The sequence below is a fragment of the Dipodomys spectabilis genome, unplaced genomic scaffold (assembly GCF_019054845.1).
Source record: "Dipodomys spectabilis isolate Male_0828 unplaced genomic scaffold, ASM1905484v1 ptg000163l, whole genome shotgun sequence".
Classification (NCBI taxonomy): Eukaryota; Metazoa; Chordata; class Mammalia; order Rodentia; family Heteromyidae; genus Dipodomys; species Dipodomys spectabilis.
In genome coordinates this window covers 15,797,067-15,816,597 of record NW_024870840.1, presented here as the reverse complement: position 1 = coordinate 15,816,597, position 19,531 = coordinate 15,797,067, and the positions used below count along the sequence as shown (strand labels likewise).

At 40.3% G+C, this 19,531-nt stretch overlaps 1 protein-coding gene across 1 annotated transcript in view; it reads right to left on the bottom strand.

Moving 5' to 3' along the window:
• Tcp11l2 (t-complex 11 like 2) overlaps positions 1-19,531 on the bottom strand; it is a 34,633-nt gene continuing 15,102 nt past the window's right edge. Inside the window, exons 5-10 of the mRNA XM_042693155.1 lie at positions 16,945-17,165; positions 14,763-14,899; positions 10,377-10,564; positions 10,005-10,186; positions 6,011-6,183; positions 1-2,319 (exon numbers count right to left, since the gene is read on the bottom strand). Of these exons, the coding sequence (XP_042549089.1) occupies positions 2,075-2,319; positions 6,011-6,183; positions 10,005-10,186; positions 10,377-10,564; positions 14,763-14,899; positions 16,945-17,165 (1,146 nt within the window). The 3' untranslated portion in view covers positions 1-2,074. The remainder of the gene's footprint in view (positions 2,320-6,010; positions 6,184-10,004; positions 10,187-10,376; positions 10,565-14,762; positions 14,900-16,944; positions 17,166-19,531) is intronic.

Sequence of the window (19,531 nt, the reverse complement as noted above, 5' to 3'; positions counted from 1 at the left end):
TGCTCTTGAAATAATTTTTAATGTTTTAAAATTTAGTGCATATATTTTAGCAGAATGAAAATGTGCATATGGTGCTTGATAATAAAATTTACATTACAAAACAGGACCATACTAGGAAAGCCTCAAAAGTAGAAGTAAACATTTGAGTAAAAGCTAAATAAACACACTAAGGAATATGATTTTTAAAATTCTAACAAATGTAGTTGCCTAAATCCAGATTTGAGACAGATTTACTTTGTCACTTAAAAAAAAAAAGCAAAATGCCCTTCATTTTAAATGCAGTTTTAAAATGTTTGCACATTGTTTTCTCTGCAGGCAACCTGCAGTATAATCAAGTATATAAGTGAATATCAACTGGCTTCCAATATGATAATAAAAACATACACCAACTGCTAAATATACCGTTCACTCCAGAAAGCAACAAAAATGCATACTACCTAACAATTCCCTTCCTCCCCGCTGCCAGGCCCCCCACATGATCACAGCTCAGAATAACTTCAGCTTCAGAGAAAAAAAAAAATGAAGACAGAAGTCTTCAGCACCGTGTGGTTTCTAAGCATAGAGAATCATGGCAGACCAGAACTGCAGGAGGACAAAATGGGTCAGAGCAGGGTGAGCTCCTTAGGAAAATCCACTAACAACAACTGCTTACATAAACAGAATGGCTGTGTTATCTCTTGGACATTGAGAGGAAAGCTGATGTTTGGGATTTCCTAAAGTTTTTAGCAGATCCTCCCAAGTATCAGGAGATCATTCATGTACAGAGTTGTTTCTGCAGGAACACCCTAAGGGTGGAGGTTGAGGGGAGGAAAAAGAAGTTGAGGAAAAAAGGAGTACTCATTTTACTTCTTACCCACTCTTCTCCACCAAATTGCTGATGTCCAATGGGCCCTTGGAAAACAAAACAATTGAAAACATGTTTCCAGCTGAAGTACTTTCCAAACCCAGTGTCCCTAGCCTGTAGCACTTCCTTCAGCCTGCCAAAAATGAGTGATCCTGGAAGAAGCTAAACCTCTCTAAAATCCAATGACAGCTACCATCCAGCTGTGCTGGGTTCCATTCATGCTCAGGAATGGCTAATTGTTGCTACTCACAAGAGCACTGTGGTCACAGCAGGTCAAGATTTGCTTAGCACAAAAGGCATTTGCTAGGTTAAGTTATATGGTTCAGAAACCCACAGTTTGTGTTTTTTTTAGATGTGAACTTCATCAGGAATGGGATCTCATTTTTATTGTAAACTTCTCTTTTTACAAGGCAGCTGATTCAAATCAGCCTTGCCTTTCATAAAAATATCAAAATCTTCTATAAACCTGTGAATATGCTGCAGAGGCATTCACTGATATATCTGTGCAAATTTGTTTTTCTCTCAGAGAGTAGATAAATTTATAAGAAGGACCCAACCTCTAGAATAACATTGTAGAAGAAAAGGATATATTTCTTTTTTCATTAACAAACATGGAAGGGTTTATCTAAAATATATATAATATATGTACAGCATTAAGTGTACTGAATTAATTTAACTTCTAAATAAATACTGACAATTGGTATTACAAAATATGATTTGGTATGTTTGTGGAAATTGGAGGACTTACTATGTAAATTGCTTTATCAGTAAAAAGTAATGGTACATTTCCAATACAATTATGCTTATGTTGTATCATTTATTCAGAATATCAATTCCCTTAGTTGTCCTCACAACTTTCCACCCTTTAGGAAGTTGTAGAAAATTAGAAGTCATTAGGTATGATAGTGACAAATGAGTAGACCAGATCTTTAGAGGGCAAACAAATGCAAATGCTTAAGAAAACACCAGAATTGGATAGGTAATATAATTAAAAATTCCTTTTTGTTCACTCATTAAAAATGTGTGTTTTAAACTTGAAAATGATATACAAAGAGGCTGTAAGGGATGTGTGGGTCTTCAGTACTGCTCTAACATTACCAGATTATACACATTTGGGCTAACACTGCGCCACAGACAGTACTAAGAATGTGCTGCATCTGTAATGCCATAGAAATGGGACTGGGTACCAAAGGGCTGGGTTTCTCATATTTCTTCCATATCAGTTCCTCTTCAGTTAGTTGGAGGTGAAGCATCCACCTTCCCCATGGCTTCTTCTCCAAAGAGTAGCTTTCGGAGTATATTTGCATAAAATGGTCCATACACTTGTTTGTTGAGGTTCACAATGTTAGCATATCGGGAGCCTAGCACCTCGAGCTCCTGCTGGATGACAGCAAGGCCTCCTGGAATGGGAGGCATACACTTTTGTGGGCTTGGAAGACAAAGCAGGCTTTTCATGTATAGCTGGATTCGTTTATCTGAAGGGTGAAAAAAAAAAGTACCTTTATGTGTCACATGATCAAGGTGAATAGGCACAACTCACACCCATACTCTCTGCTTACCATGGCTATGGGAACAAGGCTGGGTGTGTTCAAGGATAAGACTAAGTGGAAGAAATGTGGGTTCTATCTGAGACCATCCTCAGCAGCCTGTAGCCAGCCAAACCCAAAATATTCGACAAAAGTTCAGCTAAGATCAGCAAGGCTTACCAACCCGAGCCACAGGTGAGTAAGTACAACAAAATCACAAGAACTACCCAGTTGCCCTACAGACTTGTAAGTAGTCATAATAAATGACTTCCTCCCCCCAAACTATTGTTTTACCTTGCCCTGCCCTGTTCATGGACTTGAACTCAGAGGCCTTTGAGGTATTTTGCTGGTTATTTGGAGAAAGAAACTTGTATGCTTTTCTGCTTGGGCTTGCTTTAAATTGTGCCTCTTGAGTAACTAGGGTTACAGGCGTGAGTCATGGGTGTCTGATAGCAATGGAGTTTTAAGGTATCCTTATTATACAGCAATCACTGATTAATGTTAAAAAGAGGAGCCTCTGGGGGAATCTTTCACAAAAGTCAATCCTCCACATCACCATTACAATTACTTACTTGAAGCTGTTTGTAAACTGACATACTATGGGTTTGACCAATATCCTAGGATTTTTTATTTACTAGAAGCTATTTAAAATCACAGAATTTCACATAGAGATTCTAACCCTTGGTTTTTTTTTTGTTTGTTTGTTTTTTGGTTCTGGTCGTGGGTCCTGAACTCTGGGCCTGGGCGCTGTCCCTCAGCTCTTCAGCTCAAGGCTAGCGCTCTACCACTTGAGCCACAGCGCCACTTCCGGCTTTTTTCTTTTTGCTTATGTGGTGCTGAGGAGTCGAACCCAGGGCCTCAGGCATGCAAGGCAAGCTCTCTACCACTGAGCCACTTTCCCAGCCCCCCTTGTTTTTTTTTTTAACCAAAAAAAAATCCTAAAGATGTAGCAAACTTGCAGGACCAAATTACCATTAAGGTAAGAGTAATCACACATCTAAGTATTGCCAGGATAGTTGAAGTTTACACTTGTGGCATAATTAGAGTATTCTTATAAAAGTGTCCTGGTTTGGTAACAAATCATACAGTCACAGCCAACTATCAGGAGGCACTGAGAAAGTATGCCACCTTCCCTGCTTTAGTAGATTCGAGTCTGAGCCTACTACATGAAAGCTTGCAAATACACATGGTGATTGGGTGGCAGTTATATTGGACTAGTATTGGGCAAACTGCTACAGATCACAGGGCTCTAAGGACTCTGGCTTTGGAACCAAAAGCTTCACAAATAAGAAAGCTGACTAGGAGGAATAAATTCCATTGGATACATTCATGAAGCTCTTATTGTCAAATACTTCTTCCCCAAATTGTGTTTTGGTTTGATCTGGTCTACAGCCAAAAAGTTTCCAATGTCCATGTCTTAGTGAAAGTCAAAACATCTTTCAGAATCTAAGGTTACCTCTTTTCTGTGTTTTTTTTTCTGGCCTCTGTTATCACAGCATAACACTGCCAGTTGAGAGGGTATCTCTGTCCTGTATTCAATCATAAGCTCACTAAAGATGAGGGCTATGTCTTTCATATCTTTAAATTCTCATCTGTTATGTGGCAAGAATATCATAAATGCTGACTGAATTTAAATGAGAATGAAATGGAAAGAAGTTACAAAGGTAAACACTAAACCAAAAATAATAAGGTCCAAGGAGGAAAGGAGGCTAGAAAAGGCAGGCATAGGTAACTTAAGCTTTACCTGTAATATTTCCACAAGAAGAATTTATTATATACCACTTGGACAATTGAAAATTACTTTTCAAAATGACATGGTTATAGGCATCCAAGTAATCTACACAGCACACAAATAATTTTTCCTGGCTTTTGTACACTTAAAAAAACTGGTTTGAAAGAAAACTCCCTTTCCAGTGATCTTTTCAGAAGGTTAAGAAGACAGTGGGAAGTGCAACCCCTTTTGTGCATAAATAGCACATCAACTAAGAAAACTACAGGAAAAAACATAAGGAGACAACTGTAGCTAGACTATAGCCTTTCTTACATGCCAGGGATCTACTATAACTGATTGAAGGCTTATTTATTGACTGATTTATTGATTGATTGATGCTGGTACTATGCCTTGAACCCAGGTTGCCTTTTTGTTGTTGTTGTTGGTCAAGGCTGGTGCTTTACCCTTTGAACCACAGCTTCACTTCTGACTTTATGATGGTTAAAGAGACATGTGTCTCACAAATTATTCTGCTGGAGCTGGCTTTGAACTGTGGTCCTCCGATGTCAGCCTCTTGAGTAGTGAGGATTGTCACTGGTGCACACCAGGCTTCCTGTGTTTAATTTCTTCTGGTGCTGGTGCATGCAGAAAGCCCACAGACGGTGTGCTACATCCTCCTTGAGACTAGCTGCCTGACTCACAGGCCCAGGCTTATCATCATCACAGGTGATAGAGTTCAAATATTTTCCCACAAGAAGGTTTAAAAATGAAACCCTTTCAAAACACTACTATTATGTTCACTAGTTCTGTCTCCTCAATGGACAGCTCAGTTTTCTAGGCCAAAACTACAGCGACAGGAGCAGCTAAACAGAAGTCTCTGCCAAAGGTGTGTCCTTGGCTTCTGAGGAGTGACACTCCAGAGTCACTCAAGTTCCAAGACAACAATACTGTGAGGTCAAAAAAGAAATGTTTTCATTATGCAAAAGGACAGGAAGGTTGTACCAGGGAGAGCTAGGTGAACAAAAGCTGTCTTACCAGATTTTAAAAGGCATTTCCTCCCTGCTTCCCCTTCCTTTTCCTTCTACAAATACTTCCCTCATGTAAAGCAAAGGCACAGACACACTATGATTGTAGTCTATCAACAGCAGTGGTAGCGGTACTCAGCTCTGCCGTAAGCACCTGGCAGAGCAGTTAGGCATGTGAGCTCTGGAGTCAAACAGGTTGGGTAAGGATATCAACTCTGTCCCAGCTTCTTATGTGACCCTGAATGAGAGTTACTTTGCCTTTGCAAGTCTGCCATGCATTCACTCATTCCACAGAATGTTATTACATTCCTCTATGGGCTCAGTATTGTGCAGGGACACCGTAGTGATCAACCACACACCCTGTGTGCAGGAGGCCTGAATACTAGTGGAGACCTAGCAGCACACAGCAAGACTTCTACATCAATCCTTATTCTTCCCTTCTTCCTCCTAGGAACACAATCTCTCAGGTTTTAACTGTCTGCTTTGAGACTGCTCACTGTAAGGAAGATACATGCCAGCATGTGAAGGTATCCGAGTAAGGGTTGTCACGTGATCTCAGACCTTTGAAAGTATTATTTATACTTACATACTTAGCTATATATCTATATCTATATAAATATTAACATTTATCCTCCAAAAGCATGTACAGGTTGAGTATCTTTTATCCAAAATGCTTGGGATTTGTAATATGTGACTTTTGTGGTTTACTGGACTTTTAGAATATTTATGTAGATTTTTATTGGTTGAGCATCCCTTATCTGAAAATCCAAAATCTGGAATGCTCCAAGAACTGAAATTTTTAGAAATGTGTTAAAGAATAAGATATGGTTGACAGCATTAGTCAAAAATTAAAAACAAATTAAACTGAAGCAGAATAACAACAATAATAATAAAGAGTACTCACCAACCAAGGACCAGATAGAACTGTCTTTATCTTCAATGCTTGAAAATTGACCTATAAGATTAGCTTGAATCTCTGCATTTAGAACAGGTAAATCTCGCTCTTTCAGGGTCTTGTTAACCTCAATGCAAGTCTGAACACCAATAGACTTCAGGGCTTCCTTCAAGTTAAAGTTCCTATAAAACGTAAAATGAAATCTCTTCAAGGTAAGTTTCTATTCTTTGGGTGTTTTCTTTATTGTTATTGTTGTTTTTTTATTTTTTTAATTATACCAACTCACTTCAGATGTCTACAGATTTTCTCTTACAAGGGCAATATTTACTGCTATTTGAATAAACACAGAAAATAGTAACTCCTAACTACTATCCCCAGATGTAACAGATATTTATGTTATTCATATTTTTGTGATACTGAGGTTTGAACTCAGGGCCTCATGCTTGTTATACAGGTGTTCTACCACTGAGCCAAGCCTCCAAAACCATGTGACAGATTTTTAAGTGCTTAAAAGTATACAATATGTTGGGCTGGGAAGGTGGCTCAGTGGTAAAGTGCTTGCCTCTCATGTTTGAGTCCCTGGGTTCAATTCCTCAGGACCACATAAACAGAAAAAAAAAGCCGGAAGTGGCTGCTGGGCTCAAGTGGTAGAGTGCTAGCCTTGAGCTGAAAAGCTGAAGGACAGAACTCAGGCCCTGAGTTCAAGCCCCATGACTGACAAAAAAAAAAAAAAAAAATATATATATATATATATATAGTGTACTTAAGTGTCCAAACAGAAAAGCATGGGTATTAAAGCATGGTCCCTAAAAGTAAGTCTGCAACAACATTTACATGTAGGTTATCAGAAAGAGACGGGAAACAGAAATGTACTTCCTAAATATCCATCCATTGGTTTGAGAGAATTGATTCATACATTTTTTTTCCCAAAAAACTTGGAACATGAGGTACAATCAGTTCATTTTCCTATACTTGAACGGTAAATCTGTAACATCAATCAAAACCAAGGTCACCAAATTTCTTAAGTTTTCATTGTTGATCATGACCAAAGGTTAAAAAATTTCTTCTCTATTATTATTCTCAAGTAACTGCTAAATAATCATAATAAGGAGTAGCTTCTCTAATAGGTAAGGAAAAAAGCTAAGTACAGAGGCGTTATTTGGACCCACACTATTAAGGAATAATTTCAAATGATATTTCACTTTCCAGAAAGAATCTCTCAATTGACTTGAGAACTGAGGATGTGGTCTAAGTGGCAGAGTGCTTCCTTAGCAAGTGAGGGACCTCTGAGTTCAATCCCTACCAACAAACAAAAGGACAGTGTGAAATGGAAATTAAAGAATAAGACAAGGGCCTGCTGAAAGGCAGTAGCACAATGGAGTGAATTAGAATGTCAGTTATGGTGTGGTTCAGACCTTAGCTCAAATCCATACTCTCCCACTGAACTTGCTATATTAATTTTTAGTAGATTGTCAGGGAGGTAGTTTAATGAGAAGAAAAAAAGAGAAAATAATGAGCTATCACTACTGTGAATATGAACAGCAATAAGAAGTAAATGTTGTTTGTTGACTGGAATTTGCCAATACTAGACCTACCTTTGGCAGGGGTGGATCAAGACAAAGTTTTTACCTTAGGTGCTTTATCCATTACAACTCTTTCTCTCACTTTAATCAGTGATTCCTCAGACTGAAGGAGAAATTTAATTTTAGGCAAGGCTTCCTATTCACAATAAAGGCAAAAGTAATGCTCACGTCTGAGGTACATCATCAAGCCAAATTTAAGTGACAGCAAGATGTCCTGGCTATTTGGGATCGTCTGCTTTATTATGATTGCCATCACTCGCCTACAATGAGAATTCTGCTTGAGATCTAACTATATTCATTGTCTAATGAAAGAGAAAAATTGAAAGGTAACTGCAAGATAAACAACCAGATAAAACTATAAAGATGATTTAACACCCAAACAGTTGTTTATAGCAAACATTCATTAAGTAAATGCTATGTTGCCAGACATCTGTACTGAGTTTCACATGAATCATCTTAAATTCTCAACGCTCCAAGGCAGACACAGTTATTATTCCCTATTTACAAGGTGAAAAGTGAGGCTCAAAGTGATTCAGGAACTTGTTCAATCATGTGTAACAAGACAGTGGCAGAGCTGGAACCTAAAGATTGGCTAGCTGAACAGTGGCCAGTGTTTTAAGTGGCCAGCTTTTTTCTTCTTGTTTGTGTGCATGCATGCATGCATGTGGTTGTGTGTGTGTGTGTGTGTGTGTGTGTGTGTGTGTGTGTGTGTGTGTGTGTGTGTGTGTGTGTGTGTGTGTTAGTGGTTTATTTGGCCAGTTCTGGGGCTTGCTCAGGGGCTGGGTGCTGTGCAGGAGCCTCTCTGTGCTCAAGGCTAGTGCTCTGTCACTTGAGCCACAGCACCACTTCCAGTTTTTGAGTGGTTAATTGGAGATAAGAATCTTATGGTGACTTTTCTGCCCAGGCTGGCTTTGAACCGTGATCCTCAGATCTCAGCCACCTGAGTAGCTAGGATTATAGGTGTGAGCCACCTGTGCCCAGCTCTCAGCTTTTTCACTCAAGATGGCTCTCTACCACTTGAGCTATAACTCCACTTCCAGCTTTTTGGTGGTTAATTAGAGATGAGTCTCATGTACTTTCTTCCACTGGCTGCCTTTGAACCTTGATGCTCAGATCTCAACCTCCTCAGTAGCTAGGCTTACAGATGTGAGCCACTATCACCTGGCTCAATGGCCAGTTTCTATGTATTTTATATTAACACTAAGCAGCATTGGATGTTCACTAATGGCAAGGAACATGCTAAGACCAGCTGCAAAGCCAGAGAAAGAAGCTTGTTGGGTTGTTTTGTTTTGTTTTGTTCCATTAGAGGTTTCAGGTCCTGGGACATTAAAAAAAAAGATAAAAACAAAACAGAAAAAATGGAACACGGTAGGCTTGCAAGAGAATCAGAAAGGCCTTGAGAGACTCAGATCAGCACTCAAGCCTGTTTTGTCCTTTTCTGTCTGTGCAGTCCAAAGCAAATTCTATTCATTTTCTGTGCTTCAGCTTACAATGAGAAGTTTGGATCCTCAACCTCTTAGGATCCTAGACTAGAATTTTATTAAGGGATCTGTATGCTAAGTAATGGATGGAAGGATAGGTGCATCTCCCAATTCCAATGACAGGAACAGAGAAGATACGTCCCTGAAAACATCTAGAAGGTGAACCAGCAGGGCATTATTAGATCTACAGAAACATCTGGTTGTTGACTAAACTAGGAATTTCCTGACTTAGACAAATTTTTAGTGGGATGATCTAAATAGAATTATAGCAGTTCATGAAAAAGAAATACTGAGAGATGAATGAACTCAAAACAAAACTTTTACTAGATTTGCATCATTATCTTTTGTGTGTAAGTGTGTGTGTGTGTGTGTGTGTGTGTGTTCGCACATGCACCAGTACTGGGATTTGAACTAGGGACCTCATGCTCTTGCTTGGCTTTTTTCATGCAAGCCAGTTGAGCCACATTTCCACTTCTGTATCCAATCTTTGAATGATCCGAAGGACAGAATTGTTACCACTTGTAAAGGCTTTGTAGCAGGTTGAATTCATGAAATCTATAAACTTTTCACTGCAGACAAGTGAAGAATAGATCAATTGAGTCCTAACAGTCCTCTGTGATGAGGGCAATGCTAAACACTGGACTGCGTGGATTTCTAGTGTTTTTTTCCCACGGTACTATCAGAGAAAAGCTCTTGCCACAGCCATCAGAAGGAGAAACACTATACTCACCCTGGCACTTGCCACGGAAAAGGCTTCTCCTTTCCTATCAAAGGATATCTAGGCTTTCAGAGATATTGAAAGAAATTCTAGAAAAAGAAGCTGTAAGGTAATCATTTTTAAAATACAATCCTGAGGATCAGATCCAGAATTCTGCTGGCTCCCTAAAGCATATACAGAACCTTAGTGTCTGGGAGAACAAACCAACACAGGAAACTTACTCTTTATTCATGCCTTCAAGTAGAACAGCTGAGATCCTTTTTAACCTGTTTGCAAGCTCAGGCTGGCCTTCTGTAATCGCACCCACCATGTTGTTGGTAATTAGAGACAGACAGGCAATCATTTTCAATTGATTCAGCTTTTCTGTCAGTTCTTGAAGTCGTGTTCCATCTGTCATGAGTGTCTAGTACATTGATTTAAAATGTAAAAACAGAAAGGGAAGCACAATACTGTGAAAATGTAAAATAAGCAATGCCACATCCATTAAAAAAATCTGACTTCAATGAAGTCATTAAACTATATGTAACACAGATGGGACAAATTCAAACTTAGTCATTTAAGTCCTGGAAAACTGGAGGGAAGAACAAACTCACCTCTGGTATTTCTTTTTTCTGATAATCCCACTGCAACAGTTTCAAGTAACTGTTATTTAGCACCAATGTAGGGCTCAGGCTTGGCGTGGAGCTGTTTTCAGTCCCAGGAGTTACAGCAGTCTCCGAAAGAGAAAGGAGTTCTTCATCTACAGACTCTTTGATCCATTCTGTAGTTTGCTCAAGACCATCTAAGAATGACACAGAGATCCACATATTCGTTCTGTACCTCACTGACCCTTCCATCTGTACATTTCACATGACAGGCTGTATGTTAGGTGCTAAGCATGAATGAAAAGACACAGCTATGCCCTTAGTCCCGAGTGGGAGAAAGGTCAATAAATGAACAATTATGTGTGACAGGATAAAGAGACAGTTTCTGTTAGAGTCTCCCCTGTAGGGTAAGTGGCTGGTGCAGTGATTGGGAGGATGGCCTTTGAGCCAGTCTGAGCTAAAGTCTGGTTGTTGGCATTCATGAGCTGTGTGCCTTGGGTAAATCACAATCTACTCAGCTTGGACGTCCTTTCTGCTTTGTGGTAAGGATCCAAAAAAGGAATACATGTAAAACACTTAGAACCATTCTAGTGTCTATGAACTATCCACTGTTAGCAATGGTTAGGTTAACATTTAACTCTCCAGACATCTCTAAAAGGGAGATGAATGTTTACACTTGAATTGGTTTTGGTGTTTGAAGCTCGGCAGGTCTGAGCCAGGTTTTCCCCTTGTCTCACAGCTGCCTCACTGCTGAGGTGAATGTACACAGGAGTGATCTCCGTGGAATGAGATCTAGGCTGAGCACTGGGCTGCTGTGAGCAGGCTTTTTTTTTTTTTTTAAAGAACTTCTTATTATTTTACTTTTCTAAATATCAGTACACTAGCTTGAGGAAATGGAATCTCAGCAGACCCCTTTAAAGCAGTGCTTCAAAGCAGACATTACTTAAAAAATAGACCTAAACTGAAATTTTAGTTCACCTAGCAAAGAGCCTTGATTCTTGGCAAGGACTGCTCCATCAGGAAAAGTGATAGAAAGAAGAAGCAAGGGAGGAAGACACTAGACATGAATCTTATACTTCATTTGAACTTAAAGAACATGTAGCAATGCCCAGTGGGGGCATTTCACTTTAAACAAGATTAGTTGCCAAGTTTAAGTCTTCTGGATGGATCATTGGAAAGGAGGTCTTGAATTCATTTCATGTTAAAGCATATAGCACTTACATATTTCAAAAAATACGTTATTATTAGGTGCCTAGCAGTTACCATTGGTGGAATTTGTCTAATGGTTTGCAGTTTCTTCTGCTAAACAACTACAACTCACATAAAGTTGCTCCACAGGTACTCTGCAGGTGCCTGTTTCTGCAAGGGGAGACCCTCCCCTTGAAGACAATGTAAAGAAGGCAAGAAGAAGAAAGTTCTCTACCATGCCTCAGGACTGTATATAACAGGGTAAAGTCCAGAGAGCTTGGCATGGTAGCACAAGCCTCAAATCCCAACTACTTGAAAGATGGAGATCAAGAAGATCAAAGCTGGAAGCCAGCATGGACAAAGATTAGTGAGGGGGGGGGGGCGACATCTCCACAAATAAACAGGGCATACTACCTGACATCTTAGCTGAGTGGGAGGCATACATAGGAGGCTTGCCATCGGAGACTAGAACTGGGCAAAACAGTAAGATGCTGTCAAAAAATAAATAAAGCATCAAAGAGCTGGGACATGGTTCAAATGCTAGAGAGCCTGCCTAGCAAGTATGAGGTCCAAAATTCAAACCTCAGAACCACCAAGCAAATAACAAACAAAAATCTACTTCCAAACACAAAAATAACTCCCCAAGGGCTCAGTGGCTACCAGTTTTCCTTATTTATTGAAACCCAAATTGCTCTGGGCTATGAAGCTATTACTTTAGGCCATCATGAAATGGCTTTTGTTCTGACTTTTGACCTACAAGAAGTGGCTTGGTCTTGGCACTGCTGACATTATGGACTGATAATCCCTTGCTATAGGACACTCCCCTGTTCACAGTAGAACGTGGCTGCATTCTGGGCTGCTAGCCACTAGCTGCCCCTATCTCTCTACCCCTGGCAGAACTGACACAAGAGTCTCTAGACATGGGTCAATGTCCAATGGTGGGGCTAAAATCTCCCGACTTACCTGACAATTAGTATTTCATTTGTGTCCACAAGAATCTCCTCCAACCTTGACTTTCATATCTCTTACATCATGAACCAAATGAAATTATACTGAAGACTATTCCAGAAGACCTAAAGTCTAGAGGCAATATTTTTCTACTTGGCTTTATGCCTTAGGGCAAAATTCACTTACATTAAACCAGTTCAAGATTTCCCACTAGAGACTACTTGCTTTTTATATCACAGTTCTAATAAAGTATGTATTTGATAGAATTTACAAGGTGGCAACTACTCAGAAATACAGACTGCACACATATTAAAGGGAGAGAGAGACACAGAGACAGAGAAAGACAGAGACAGAGAGAGAGGGGGGAAGAGAAGGGAGAGAGAGAGAAAGAGAGAGAGACAGAGAGAGAGAGATTGCAATTCTTCCTCAGACCCAGCACTTAAACAGGGCTAATTTATGCGTTACTCTGTTTGCAACACTGAAGCCACACCACCCCCAGAATTTCACAAGTCTGTTTTTTTCCTCACTTGGCAAATGCTCGTGGTTAGCCAGTTCCGTTTATAAAGATGTAAAAGACTGGCTGTCTTTTATTCAAAAGACATCCAACAGAGAATGCTGAGTGAAAAATCCACGTGGATGTAATTACAATATGGCAGTAATAAGCATTCAGAGTGCAAGTCTAATCATTTACAGCTGACACATTTAAGAGCCTATTTAGTTATCTTGAACAAAAGCAACAGTGTGGCTTGGTGGTTCTCAATTCTGCCTGAGTTTAGAATCACCCGGGGAGCTTTAAAAAGAAGAAAAAAATAATGGTCTTGGGCAAAACTCCTGGAGCTCCTGACTTAATCAGCCTGAGGTGGGGCTCAGGCATCTGTGTTTAAATGCCCCAGGCAATTGTAATGCTAGTCACAATTGTACAGACTAGAGTCCACTCTCTCTGTTCTACCAAGATTCCACGCCACAAACAGTATACTGACTGACCGCAAAGCAAAGCAACCCATCAAGCACTATGTGACCTGTTGTTTTTCATGGGGTTAATAGTAAGAGTTTCTCCATATGCCTATTTATTCAATGTTAACCATTGAGGGCTGACTTTGTTCCAGGTATTTTACCAAGTATTGTGATTATGGCCCCTGTGCTCACTAAGTTTGGAAGAGAGGAGGCGGAAACACAAGAATATGCAATAGCATTACAAGTTAATTTACTTAAGTGCCCCAATTTTCAGCTAGAAAAACATACTCCCTGCTGGGAGTTTAAGCTCCTGTACTGGCACCTACCTACACATGTGCACACACACACACACACACACACACACACACACACACACACACACAATTTGACCTCTTCTTACTGCTTCTACCGCTACCATCAGTTCTTGCCTGTCTAATTCCAGTATTACCCAATTAGTATTTCTGCTTCCTCCCATGAATATATACCTCGTTCAGGAAGCAGACTATTTTCCAAAAACAAAAATCAGATGTTGCTTCCCTGCCCCCAAACTCTCCACAAACTTCCAATTATACTTGCAATGAAATCTAAACTCCTAAGGAACTTAACAAGGCTCCAGGTCACTTGCCTTCATCTACCTTTCAACCTCATCCCCTGCCCCTGTCTCCTTACCCATTCTACTCCAGCCACAAAGTCTGCCTTGTGTTTGTCAAAATGCATAAACTAGTTTCTGCTTCATGGTCTCTGTACCCTTCAGCTTCCTATGGTGACACTATCCCTTGCCCCAGATCCTCACATGCCCTTTCCTCATTTCTTTGCAAGCTCTGCTCAATTGTTCATTATTTTTATTTAGCATACATTAGTTCTTCAATTGTAACATTTCTACACATGTATACAATGTATCCCAATCAGCTTTATCCTCAACTGTTACTTTAATAGGATTTCCCAGTTGCCCCATCTATAAAACACTCCTACTGTCACCTTATCGACCCCAATCTGACAACACATATGCTTATTTGCCACTCCTTCTACAATGTCTGCTTCTTGGCTGTGATTTTATTGGTTTGTCCACTGAAGTATCTATAACTCTAATCTATAACATGGCAGGTGCTCAAGAAATAATTCGAGTGAATGGAAAAAAATTGGTAGTGTTCAGCACATCTCCCAAGACAACAAAAGCATCTCTAAGTATGTGAGGCCAATTTTAGAAAAAAAAAATTAATGAGAAGAATAAAAAAGTTAAGTTGAATGACATGAAATTTTAAAAAATTACTGTATCACATAAATATACTTTTGTGTTACACTTACTTGGAGTTTCTTCCAAAATTTCCTGGAACTTGGTTCTCTCATATTCTACCAATTGGCGTTGAAGGTGAGGTCTAAGACTCATAATTGTAAAATTGGCCATGTCCATTTTCATGAGGTCCAGGACATGGAATATTTGTCTAAAAATGTTAGAAATTAAAATAGACACATAATAAAGGAGTCAAACTGAAATTCTTCAGCTATTTTTGTATGTTACAGGCTGGAAAAGATAAACATCAACATGGTTATGAAATTCCAACAGGGACTTGGCAAAATCACTTCACTTCACAGAATCTTCTATGTGTACATTCCAAATGTTCCTTCCACACATCTCAAGAGTATTTACTGTAGCCAACAGAATACATCTGGCTTACCCATTATAGATAGTCATAAATTAACAGAAAGATATTGAAAGCACCACCAAAAATTAGAAAAAGAAAGTCCCTGACATAAAGCTTCTAATACTAATGAAATAAGAGGCAATATATAAGGAACAGAGGATAAAAGGGTCAGGGCAGTAAAACATTGAGAAAAATTACTTCTCTGTAGAGTTGGGCAGTCCTATGCTCAAATCTAGCTTTGCAACTGACCAGGTTTGATGCCATGAACAAATTAATCTCTCTTAAGCCTCAGTTTTCTCATTTGTGAGAGAGAACATCAACTTTGGAACGAAGTTATAACTGTCAATGACATAATGAAGGTAAAGTGCAGGAGGAAAGAGGCACACAGTAGGTGCTCAGTGAACGACCAAGGAAAAGATGTTTATTTGATAATTGTATGTCAATAATAATTAAAAAAACTTGAGTGAGGATGCCACAAATCTGACAGGACTTAGACAATTCTAAAAAGATTCATAGCCAGGCACCAGTGGCTCATACCTGTAATCCTAGCTACTCAGGAGGCTGAGATCTGAGGATCATGGTTCAAAGCCAGCCCAGGCAGAAAAGTCTGTGAGACTCTTATCTCCAATTAACCACTAGAAAACTGGAAGTGGTGCTGTGGCTCAAGTGGTAGAGCACTTGCCTTGAGCTGAAGAGCTCAGGGACAGCACCCAAGCCCAGAGTTCAAGCCCCACAACTGACCTTCCCGCTTCAGAAAAGATGCATAAAGCGTATTTTACAGACAGTTTCACTTTGAGAAGCTATGGTCGCAAAAGAAGTTACCTCTTCTATGCAAACTATTTTCCATCGTCTACTTTTCAAAAAAATTAATTACATAAAACTCAAGGCTTATTACTATATTTATTAGAAAAAGAGGAGAAGAAGAAAAAGAGAAATGTTCCCTGTCATGGTGAAATGTGTTGTACACTATTCTCTCCTCTGGGATCACAAGGAAGTATTGTTTGCACAGCAGGATCAGATCATCATCTGGTGACTTAACATGCACCTTATTTCCCTAGGAAAGCTGCAGCAGAAATGGCTAACTGACCACCAAAAAGCTCCTCTCTCTTCAGAACAGATTTGTGGCTTGGGGTTTTCTAGACAGTAACTACATTTCCCAGCTCTCTTTCAATCTAGGTGGGACAATCATGTGGCCAGTCATGCTCAAGGGAATGTGTCTGGCTGAGGTGTTTACACATTGGCATTCCTTTCCATGGTTTCTTTCATCACCAGCTGAACTGAGAGGGTGCCCAGAACCTGGGTGAGGGTTCAGCCAAGGACAGAAGTAGCCTGGGTCCCAAATGGCATGTGGGAATGTTACCTACCTAACCAAGAATTCCTGAATCAGACTGGGATATGAGTAATTAACTTCTGTTCATTAAATCACTTGTTAAGCGCTACAGTAGCTAAGGACTCTTATTAATGAAGAGTGCTTTCCTAGATTCTTTAGTAGATACAGTTAGCATGCTGGAGGCCCTCCTAAAACCCCCCTACTGCTCCTCCCACAGCACTCATCACAGCTATCATTCATTTCAAGGTCTAAGTCCCCCTCAGATTAAATTCCCTTATGTCAAGAATCGTTTGTTTTAATAACTGCATCTCTAGTACTCATTGCATGTCAACTTCCTTGCTAGACCACTCTGTGTGAAAAGCCCATCCACAATGTACAGGATTCACTTGCTGCCTGATTATCTGGTTTTCTTCTAAGGTCAAAAATTGGAAGACTTGTTATTATTCTGTGTTCCCCAATTTCTGGATGAAATCAAAAGGTAGTGTAAGAAAATGCAAACAGCAAAAGGTCTAACCTGAGCACCTCTACAATGTTGCCAGTAGCCTTTAACTCTCTGATATCGCCATCTCGCACAGGAGCACAGAGCTTTCCCATGGTGCTGATGACATAGTTGGCGAGGCCTTGGATGTCGACGGCATTGTGCTTAGCCTGCTGCCTAATAAGTTCTATGTCCAGAACTTCACAGATCTGGTTGCGAAGCCGGTTCCCTCCAGGAGTCAGAAAAGAGAGAAGAATCTACATGGGCAAAGAAAGAAAAATCAGCAGCATTACATGATTGATGAGGTTAAAGTTGTCATGTCTAGATGACCAAGTTTCCTGGCCATTTTTTTTTGTTTTGTTTTTGTTTTTTATCCATCATGAGGCCTGAACTCTGGGCCTGGACGTTGTCCCTCAGCTCTTCAGCTCAAGTTTGTGCTCTACCGCTTGAGCCACAGCACCACTTCTGGCATTTTCTGCTTATGTGTTGCTGAGGAATCGAACCCAGGGCTCATGCATGTAAGGCAAGCACTCTACCACTGAGCCACCTTCCCAGCCCCCTGGCCATGTTTTAATGACAGTGATGCCATAGGAAGAACCACTGCCTGGGGACAGAGAAGGTAGAGAAAACTCTACCTTCTAAATCTAAAGCCCCTACTGGGAGAAATCAGAAACAACCTATCAGAATAAAAATCTGGCAAGGAAACGGTAGTACTGACAGCACTTCCAAAAATCTTCAGACAGCACAAAGAAAGGACAAGTTGAAGATCATGATTCCAAAAGAACTCTTAAAAAAGAATAGATAAACTGGGTGCCAATGGCTCATGCCTGTAATCCTAGGTACTCAGGAGGCTGAGAACTGAGGATCATGGTTTGAAATTCTGTGATACTTATTCCAATTAACTGGCAGAAAGCCCGAAGTGGAGCTCAAGAGTAGAGTGCCAGCCAGGCACCAGGGGCTCACGCCTGTAATCCTAGCTACTCAGGAGGCTGAGATCTGAGGATCACGGTGCAAAGCCAGCTCAGGCAAGAAAGTCCATGAAACTCTCATTTCCAATAAACCACTAGAAAACTGGAAGTGGCGCTGTGGCTCAAGCAGTAGAGGGCCTTGAGCTGAAGAGCTCAAGGACAATGCCCAAGCCCAGAGTACAAGCCCCATGACCACTACCACCAACAACAAAAAGAGTAGAGTGCCAGCCTTCAACAAAAAACTAACGGACAGCTTCCAGGCCCTGAATTCAAGCCCCAGTACGGGCACCAAAATAATAATATGATAAATGAAAACACTGCATAGGTTTCTTTAAGTATACTGAACATATTTCTTGTTCATTCTAAAAGCAATGTGTTATTAAGTCTTCTCTGCATTATAGACTCTGTGTTTATATTCAGAGAACATGGTTGGGAGAAAAAGCTCTGAGCCAGAGAGTCTCAGTTCAAATTCCTCAGACCTCTCAAAGCCTGTGACCTTGGGTGAGTTGGGGAATTTAGTTTCTTTCTATAAAATAACAGGAGTCACTGCCTCATAGAATCAGGACTAAAACAAAAGAATCATCCTAGTGCACAGCATAGAGACAGTCCTTGTAAGTGCTAGATAAATAGTAACCGTCATCTCATTTAATGATTGTTAGGGTGCTATACGTACTTAGGAAACTACAACTTAAAGACAGTAAGTGTATCACTAATCCACCTAACTCCAGAGTCTGTTTTTCTTGTTGTTGTTGTTGTGGGGCTTGAACTCAGGGCCTGGGCGCTGTCCCTGAATTCTTTGTGCTCAAGGTTAGCACTCTACCACTTTGAGCTACAGTTCTACGTCTGGTTTTTGAGTGATTAGTTGGAGGTAAGGGACTCACGAGGACCTTTCTGTCCATCTGGTTTCACACTGTGACCCTCAGATCTCAGCCTCCTGAGTAGCTAGGATTATAGGTGTGAGCCACCAGCACCCACCTCAAGTCTGTCCTTTGAAGCATTGCCTGCCAGGAGAGGCAGGAAAAACTCTAAAAGTGACTATGCTCAATTTCTTGCAAAATGAGAGGCTAATATTAAAGAATATAAAATAGTCTCTTGCGGGGGGCGGGGGAGGGCAAGGGGGAAAATTAACTGTGATAGTCTGAATGTTTATGTCCTCCCTACCTGAGTCATAGATTGAAACCCAGTCTCCAATGGGGTGGTAAGCGAGATGGAGCCTGTGGCAGGTGACGAGGTCCTGAGGGTAGGGGCATCACTAATGGGATCAGTGTCCTTACAAAACAAAACAAACCCTGGAGAGCTGCCTTGTCTTTTATACAACGTGAGGATGAGCAAGGCAGTGTCCTCTAGGAGTTGGAAACAGGGCTTCGCCAGATACTTAACCTGCTGGTGCTTCAGCGTTAGACATCTCAGCCTCCAGAACTTCTACTGTTCATGAGCCTCCCAGTCTATGGTTGTATCCTGTTGTAATGGTGCTGTGGACCAGGGTACTGTCTATCTCAAACATCAACTTGTAGGATAATATTTATTGAAATGTACTTTAGGAAATGGAAACAAGAGGCTTTTTTTTTCTTTTTTGCTATTTTTGCTTTCTTTTTGTCTGTTCATTTATATAGCTTTGGGAGTGTAAGAGAGGCACAGAAATGGAGAGACAAAGG